The 9,741-nt window shown below is 37.2% G+C and overlaps 1 protein-coding gene across 4 annotated transcripts in view; it reads right to left on the minus strand.

Moving 5' to 3' along the window:
• Window positions 1–9,622, minus strand: part of LOC106992658 (uncharacterized) — a 377,390-nt gene extending 367,768 nt beyond the window's left edge. For 3 of the 4 annotated variants that reach the window (XR_013402075.1, XR_013402074.1, XR_013402073.1), the window contains exon 1: window positions 9,335–9,622. Coding sequence is in view for 1 of the 4 variants with exons in the window: in XM_077957302.1 (XP_077813428.1) it covers window positions 9,214–9,252 (39 nt within the window). In the remaining 3 variants the exon portion in view is untranslated. Of the gene's footprint in view, window positions 1–9,213 lie in introns of all 4 variants that reach the window. The other variant, XM_077957302.1, reaches the window with a different exon arrangement.
• Between the last annotated feature and the right edge of the window lie 119 nt (window positions 9,623–9,741).

The following is a 9,741-nucleotide window of genomic DNA, read 5'->3' on the forward strand; positions in this document are numbered from 1 at the left end:
AAAGCTCAACATCACTGATCATTAGGGAAGTGCAAATCAAACCCACAATGAGGTACCATCTCACACCAGTCAGAAGGGCTTTTATTAAAAAGTCAGAAAAAAATGCTGGTGAGGTTGCAGAGAAAAGGAAATGTGTATACACTGTTGGTGGGAGTGTAAATTAGTTCCATTGTGGAAAGCAGTGTGATGACTCCTCAAAGAGCTAAAAGCAGAACTATCATTCAACCCAGCAATCCCATTACTAGGTATATACCCAAAGGAATATAAATTGTTCCACCACAAAGACACACGCACGTGAATGTTCACTGAAGCACTGTTCACACTAGCAAAGACGAGGAATCAACCTAAAAGCCCATCAGCAGCAGACAGTATAAAGAACTTGTGGTACATACACACCATAGAATACTATGCAGACATAAAAAAGAACAAGATCATGTCCTTTACAGGAACATGGATGGAGCTGGAGGCCATTATGTTTAGCAAACTAATGTAGGAACAGTAAACCAGATACCACATGTTTTCACTTGTAAGTGGGAGCTAAATAATGAGAACCAATAGAAATAGAGGGTAACAACAGACACTGGGCCTACTTGAGATTGGAGGGTAGCAGGAGGGAGATAATCCGGAAAAGTAACTATCAGATACTATGCTTAGTACCTGGATGACAAAAAATCTATACATCAAACCCTCATGACACGAGTTTACCTGTATAACAAACCTGCCCATGTACCCCTAAACCTAAATAAAAGTTAAAATAATTTAACAGGGCTAGGTGCCATGGCTCATGCCTGCAATCTCAGCACTTTGGGAAGCCGAGGTGGGTGGATTACCTGAGGTCAAAAGTTCAAGAACAGCTTGGCCAACATGGCGAAACCCCGTCTCTACTAAAAATATAAAAATTAGCTGGGCTTGGTGGCTCAAGCCTTTAATCCCAGCTACTCTGGAGGCTGAGGCAAGAGAACCACTTGAACACGGGAGGTAGAGGTTGCAGTGAATGGAGATTGCACCACTGCACTCCAGCCTGGGCAACAAGCACAAAACTCCATCTCAAAAATAATAGTAATAACAATTAAATAGACAATAACTTAGTAGCTTGAAACAGCAAACATTAATTATCTCAAACTTTCTGTTGGTCAGGAATTTAGAAATGTCTTGGGGGAAAGGGAAAACACCCTTCTGGCTTAGAGTCTGTCTTGAGGTTACAGTCAGATAATGTCTGGGGCCATAATAATCTAAAGCCTTCAGTGGGGCTAGAGGATTCATTTCCACAATGGTTCACCCATGTGGCTGTTGGTAAAGGTCTTAGTCTGTCACTAGCTTTTTACAGATGTCTCAGTTCCTCACTGGCTCTTAGCAAGAAGCCCTGGCTCCTCACCACATGGATCTCTTCACAGGCTGCTTGAGTATTTTCACAACATGACAAATAGATTTCACCAGATTGAACAATGAGGGAGAGGGAGACAGAGAGAGCGAGAGAGAGACAGAGAAAGCAAGCAAGCGAGTGAGAGACAGAGAAAGCTACAGTACTTTTTATGCCATAGAAATTATACACTGTTACTTCTGCTTTAGTTGTATTTATTGGGAGTAAGCCATTAAATCCAGCCCAACACTAAAAAGGAGAAGAATTAAGCTCCACCTCTTAAGAGTATCAATTACTTTATGAACGTATTTTATACTACCACAAACTTCTACATTTTATTTCCTGAATGTTGCTGTTACTTAAGGGTCTTACCTCTGTCCTCTTATCATCTTATTCACCTTTCCTGGGTGTTCTCAACTATTCCCATTGTTTCAATTGTCATCTATATTATAGATGAATCTAAAATCAGTTTCTAGCCTCGATCCCTTTCCCAAACCCGTATTTGTATTTTCAACTGCTTATCCTACATCTTCACCTAGAAAGCCAGTACAACCTGTCCAAAACTAAACTTCTGTTTTTCTTCTCCTTTGCTCCAATTTGGCTCTTTATATCTTCAACCCAATTACCCATGTTAGAAAACATGAATCATCTTCAATTCCTACTTCTCCTTCTTACCTCTCATATCCCTTGATATGGATTTATCCCTACTGTTTATGTCTTCTAAATAACTCTCAATTTATTTTCTTCTCATCATCATTACCATCTTCGTACACGCTGTCATCATTCCTCTCCAACTCTACTGCAGTAGCCTAATAATTGATTTTCCTGTCTCGTCTCTCCCCATTCTAATTTATTTTGTCAGATTTCTCTTGGCTAAAATATAGATCTGAGATCATATATCTCTATAAAAACCTTGAATAGCCCACCAATAACCAGTTTAAAGAGTCCAAGCTCTTTAAAATGATATATAAGGCCCTTTAAAATCTGATCCTAATATGTTTTAGTTTCATCTCGTCAAATGTCTCAACAAATTTTCACCAAATCATTGTCATTCCCTGAAAATGCCATGTACTTTCACACATTCACATATTTGCACATGCTATTTCCTCTGCCTGCAATACCCACTACTCTCTGCTCTGCTAGGGAAACTCCTATTTCCAGAGTTCAAACAGCACCTCTTTCACGAAGCTCTCTCTGACTTCCCTAGGTGGGAAGTCATTTCATCCACTATGGTTCCACATTATCTTGCATATACTGATGGCATATCGTTGTTAACCTATACTTCGTGAATGATTTTAGGACTGATTCAGTTTCAAACATTTTGTCCTTTTGTCTTTGTATGAACATGAATAAATATTTCAGACTGTTTTCCACTATTTAATTCAGAAAATATAATTGCTAGTGACAACTGCTGGCCCCCTCTAGGACTTACAGAATAATCTGTTGCCGGAGAAGACCTGTCTCACAGAATTTTTGAAATCTATTCTCATTTTGTGTTGTTAATCTGCATCACTGAAGAAGACAAAGTGCTATTTCAAGTCCACAGCACACGTAAATATATTAGGAACGTTTTCCTTTCCACATTGCGCACTTCATATTCCCCACTATTACAAACCCACATTCCATGATAAGCAGCTGAGGTATCATCAGGTGAACTCAAAGAAAAGGTGCCTACAAACGTATGCATACACCTAGTTAAAGACATTTATCCTTATAAGCGCCATCTATTAATTTTGTTCCTTTATTGTATAATCTTAGACTTAGGGACAAATAGCACATCACTATTATTATTGGAAAAATCCCCAGAAGTATCAGAGTGATCATAACCTCTTGGCACAGAAGCTTTTGTTAAATTCATATTCAAAATATAAGATAAATACCAAAACTATATATACTCTTATAGCACAAATGGGGCAAGAACTCTCAGTCAGCTCTAGTTCTCAGCCATCTTCTTTATTTTTTCTTTTCCGAGACCGAGTCTCTCTCCTTGCGCAGGCTGGAGTGCAGTGGTGCAATCTCTGATCACTGCAACCTCCCGCTCCTAGCTAGCTCAAGCTATTCTCGTGCCTCAGTCTTCCAAGTAGCTGGGATTACAGGCATGTGCTGCCAGGCCTGGCTAATTTTTGTGGTTTTAGTAGAGACGGGGTATCGCCATGTTGCCCAAACTAGTCTCGAACTCCTGGCCTCAAGTGATTCACATTCGGCCCCGCAAAGTGCTGAGATTACAGGTGCGAGCCATTGCGCCCAGCAGCCATCACTCATTTTTAAAAGCACATTTATTGAGCTCTAAGAAACAGGTTGCATTAGGCACCTGATGAGGGCCAAGGTTCCTGCTCCCATGAAGCTTATATTCTGGGACAAGAGACACCCAAATAAGAAATGAAGACATAAAAACACAAAGTAATTACAAATTAAGATAAATCTACAATTAAAGGAGTGAAATATGTGATGGCATAGATATTAACTAGGGTCAGAGGGTAGAAGTTGTTTAGATGTAGTGGTCAGGGATAACTGTTTAGAAGAATTGCCACTTGAGCTGGTATCTGTAGGATGAAAATGAGCCAGCCACGTGGAGACCTGTAGGAAGAATATACCCAAAAAAGGAACAACAGCAACAATACCTTAAATACAATGTCATAATTACAAAAAAGACCCTTCAAAAATGCCAGTTATCAGCAGATGACAGTATCCACATATGTAAGAAAAGAAATATAGGTCAATAGAATTTGAAATATACACTTGTTTCAGATAGCCATGTCTTAAATTGGATGTCCAGTATGATTCATCCTAATTTGGAATAAGTAAGTAGCCGTATTTTTTAAGCCAACTCAAAGCAAAATTACCAGGCCCTGTTGATACTCTATTACCCGAAAGTTTCTTCTCCCTAGGGTCCCTGCCACAGTTGCCTCTTTTCACTTTCCTCCCTAAACTTATTTTTCTGTATTTACCTTTTAAACATTGTTCCTCACATTTTTATTCTTTTTTGACTCTCTACAATCTTTCTCAAAGTAATCCATTCCCATTGGCCCCCATGTTCTAAACTCTTCTGAGTTTACAAGTCAAATATATACCGTTGGATTTTGCCACATAAATGACCCACTAGGACCATAAATTCAGCAGAGCCAAAACTAGATATGTTATTTCTTGCCCTGGCCACACATTCCAATCATGGCCTACGTAACCTCCCTAGCACCCACATTGATCACTTGCCCATGCTTGCCACCTGGATCCTCTTCTACTTTCTGACTTCTTCCCCTCAGCTCCCACATTCAGTCACCCAATCTCTTGATTTTATATTCTCCATATTTACTGGAGTAAGCTCATTTAGAAATTAATGTATCAATGCTGAATTATTTGCTTCTTTACACTATGACCTGAATTATATAGTAGTATCCACCAATTATGTGTTTACATGTCCCAAGTACTCTAATAAGTGACTTACATGCATTGTATCATTTCATCCTTCCAATAGCCCTATGAGCTAGGAACAGTATTATTCCTCATATATAAGAAGAGTAAAGCTTACAGGTGTCCAACAATTTGCCTAAAGTCACTTATATAAGTGGAAGGGAAGAAATTTAACCCATATATTTTGACTCTAAAACATGACCTTTTATACAGTGTGCTATAAAAAAGAAATAGAAAATTAGCTTTCATAAGAAAAAATAAGAAACTAATTTGATAGTTCTTTTAGGAACAACTTTCCCACTTCAAAGGTTTTAAGATTCAAGGATAAATGACACTAAATCCAGCTATAAGGTAAGATGGTATTCAATCCATTAAAACAGTAGTTCTGAAATGTTTTCAGGTAGCAAATACCTGGAACTTGCAGTGTCATATGGGAAAATTTAAAAAATATTAATAAACTTAATTTCACCAAAAAGACTGTAACATAAGACCATATTTTACATAAATGTCCCCACATTATTTTGAATACACAGGTTTTTCAGTCACATGAAATATATGATCCATTACTGTTTCTTTTTTTTTAAGTTGCTAGCTGAAAAACGCTAGCAATCTACTAATTTTTTAAGAATGACTATGAGGGAAAAAAGCTTAAAATTGAAAAAAATGCATATTTTTCTGTTAACTAGAAATACATCATCATTCAATTTAGTCGATCATCTTAGTCCAACCTACTGAACTCTTTCATATGAGCATAATTTGAGAACCACTGAAATAAACATTTATTAAGCACCTATATTTAAGAAAATATGCAATGTGTTATGGGAAAACAGAATAAAATATCGTCTCAGTTTACAAAGTTACTGAGAAGAAAAAAAATTCCTTACAGGGTTTTGATTTTGTCTTCTAAGACTATATAAATGTATGAAAAATGTTTATGCTTATTACAGGAAAATTAACTATTGTAGCTATAGAATAATCATCAATGCAAATTAAAACCTATATATATGTCTATGGGAGGTCTTCAAAGAAGTTACAAAATAGGGGACACTATCAAATTCATATATTAGAAAATTTACTTTTGGAGTAATGTGTTGTGAAGAAATTATAATTGCTAGTGACAACTGCTGGCCCCCTCCAGGACTTCCAGAATAATCTGTTGCTGGAAAGACCTGTCTCACAGAATTTTGTATGTATTACCATACATACTGGTATGTAATACTGGTAATACCATACATTGAAGAAATTAGATCAAGAGAAACAAGAGGCACTTGCAATAGTCCAAGTAAAAATGGGGCCCTGAAATAGGATAGTGAAGTAGGAAGGAAATAATTTTCATACATAAGACTATGAAAAGTTCTAAGGCATATAAAATTAGCGAGGGAATATGAAGGTGGGGAATAGGAAAAGCTGGCCTAAAATGAGGAGTAAGAACTGAAATAACAGAAGATAAAAAGCAGATGTTATACGCTGAGGAAGACGTGGAATCCCTTATACTGCATTTAGAAAGACATAAAAAGCCATTAGAAAACTATTACTAGGGAAATGACATGGTTGATTTAAATCATTGTTAATAATTTCAGTGTCAATGAGGCAAAAAATATTTGGAAATCGTACATCTTGGTTTCTTGACAAATGCCATAATAACTATTATCATAATGGCACCAAGAAATATTTCAAATAGAAACAGAGAATTCACCCACTTAAGTCACCCACTTAAGAAAATTTTGTGTCAGTGTAGGCTGGAGTGAAAGTTTACAGTATTGAAATTCAAACTGACAAGGTAAAAGACATTTTATAAGCTTTACTGAAACATTGGCAAATCTTTTGTAATATCTTAATTCAGAGGGAAAAAAAGTATTAAAGGAGACTGACTACCTGTCAGACTTTTGAAGCATTCACTATTTAAATCAAAATACTTCCTAATATGTACTGCCTCAACCCATAAAACAGATCAACAATTTATATGGCAAAATTAGGCCTGTCCTTATGACAAAAATGTACTTAGACAAACTAGTAGTCTTGTCTCTGCCTACCACCCATAGCATAGTTTGGTCTGTTATTAATGAGGCTGTCTTAGTTTACTGGGGCTGCAATAACAAAGTACCACAGACTGGGTGGCTTAAAAAACAGAAATTTATTTTCTCATAGTTTTGGGGGCTACTACTCTGAGATCAAGGTGTCAGCAGGTTTGGTTTCTTCTGAGGCTTCTCTCTTGGCTTGCAGACATACCTTCTAGCTATGTCTTCAAATGTGTTTATGGAAATATTCCTCACAGAATCTATAGGAAGCTTGGAAAATCAGGCTTGGAAAACAAAAGAAGCAAGAAATAATAGCAAAGAATGAAGTAAGGACATGTATGGATCTTGCCACACTGGCCTGCCACCACTGGACTGGTAATACCATACATGCATTCTAATGCCCTGAAAAATTCCTACACTTTGAAAGGTAGTCTTTCTCATTTTCTTGAGATTAAAAGCCCTAGGCATAGGGCTTCCTTCTGTAAGAAGGGCTTCCTTCCTATACAGAAGGACATTAGAATGCTGGATAGCAAACAATAATTTCTATTCAGTACAAAATCTACTGCCTTAATCTATTACATCTGATACATTCCAATAGATGTAAAGATATCCAAATGGCTATATCCAAGGCAGTAAATTCACAGCCTGTCCACCAAATGAAAGCAGTCAGGTTTGGCAGTTTTTCTTTTAGGTCTTTTATGGTGGTTATTTACCTCAGGTTTAACACTGTTCCCACAACTTCCTAATGTATTTCACTCATCCTGACGCTCAAGTTTATAGCCCTGCTTTCTTGGGTATTTGAATTGTAACCCTTGGACTATGCCTTCTAAGCACTGTTTTGTGAAAGTTTCGTTTGAATTGTAAGGTCAATAAAAATATCAGTAGAAAACATAAAATTCCCAGCCCTGCTTCCATTTGCTATTTGAGATCAGGAAAAACCATTCACCTTATTTCAAAAACTAGTGAACTCAATGAGTTGGACTTCGTTATTTCTAAAATGTATGAAGAAATAATGTATGAGGGAGAGTGCTATGAGAGCATGTACTATATTCAGAAATGTGTATTTTCCATTTGAGGCAAGAAAGGATCTTTGTTCTCTACCAGGGCCACACTTCAGAGGAAAAAAACGAAAGCAAAGGTCACAAGGAGGCAGAGGAAGCTATGAATCACGAAAACTGGAGCCATTATCATAACATTATGAGATTCTAGATTTTTTGTAACTTCCCCGTATTTGTTACTTATAATTCATTTGCCTCATAATAATCAGTACAATTACTCAAAATCAAAGACCCACAGGGTATCTTTGAGGCACTAAAAGTAGGAAGTTAAGACAACTACATTCCGTATGCAAACAAAGTCTCAAAGGAGACGATCTCCAAATAATCAAATGTATTATAATACTAAGTAAAGAGGGAGCTGGCTGCATCCCTTCATCCTCTGACAAGAACCATGACAATAACAAAAAATAAAGATGAAAATATGTAAAAGAGGGGGGAACCCATTAACCTGCAATAGGAGCCCAAATGAAAAACATTGTGTCTACACACACCTATCATTCTCGACACAATTCTTTTTAGTAGCTATCACATTTCTTCTACACACACACGCACACACAACATACTTGGGGTTCCTTGACATTATCTTCCGTAGAAAATTACTAAGTAAATAATCAATTTGACTAAGTAGGGGGGCTTATCGTTTTCTCCCTATTCGAATTAATGAAAAAGATAAAAAACTTTTATCTATAAAGATGATTCTTGGTCCCACAATGCTTCTTAACAGAAATAAAAAATAATCATTTTTAAAAATAACAGCTAAGCATTGTACATTTAAAAAAAACCAGTATTTTGGTTTGTACAAGTATCAATGGGTCCCATTCATCATTTAAGTACCTTTTCAAACAGGATCTAAGTTTGTAATGTTAGGTAATAGGCATATAGGCTGAAGCTAGACTGCCAAGATTACAATTTCTGGCTCTGTACTTAGTATAACTTTGGGTATCTTTCTTCCTTTCTCTGCTTCATCTATAAAATGAAAACAGTAACAATTCCCACCTAAGTGTCGTTGTGATAACTAAATGAAATAGTGTGTGTAACGTGCCAAGCAATTTCTGGAGCTACCAAGTACTTTAAGTTCAAACTAAGTTTGGTTACTTTCACATTATAAAGGAATTTTTAGGAATCACCTAGGCACTCTCCTAAAGTCTCAAAATAACTTTTTTTTTTTTTTTTTTTTTTTTCCTTTAAACTTTAGTACTCAATTCCTGGTTTACCATCTTCAAAAAAAAAACAAAAAAAAACTGTATTAAAGCCCTACCCTTTCATCTATAAATTATAACTTTTTAAAAACATATTTCTTTTTTTTATTTTAAAATAAAAAATAAAAAAATTAAAAAAAAATAAGTCTCAAAATAACTTAATACAGTACTTCTAAGGGGTTCAAGTGCCTCCTTATCTGGGACGCCATCTCAGATGCTCTTCAAATGAAAGTTAACTTTTTCCATTTTTTTCATAATCCTTCACAGGAATCTGAAGTACACTGCACTCACGGGCCATTCAGCTCCGCCTCTCCAAGGAACAAGAAGGTAACTGAGTAACGTGGTCACGGAGCAACCCCGAGTCCCTGCGGCTGCTCAGTAGTCACTCAGGATCGGGATGGTACAGGGGACCATTAACTGTGCCGGCAGGAAAAGTTTCCAGTTGAGGCGACGATAGACAAGAGTTGCCCCATGGTAAGCGAAAGTTGACTGAGAGGAAGCACAAACGCATGGACTCAACCAGCTCGCCCAGATTCATCCTCAGGCCTGTTGCCATCTGGAAAGGGCCTATCGGATGCGCGACCTCACGTGTGACGCGTACTCATTTTCCCACGTCCCGTCCCTGCCCCCTCCTTGTCGGACTCAGTGGATGCGCACGCGCAGCTCCGCTTCCGGGAGCCGCTCCTCGCTACCCACTA

This window comes from Macaca mulatta, chromosome 12, assembly GCF_049350105.2.
Source record: "Macaca mulatta isolate MMU2019108-1 chromosome 12, T2T-MMU8v2.0, whole genome shotgun sequence".
Lineage (NCBI taxonomy): Eukaryota > Metazoa > Chordata > Mammalia > Primates > Cercopithecidae > Macaca > Macaca mulatta.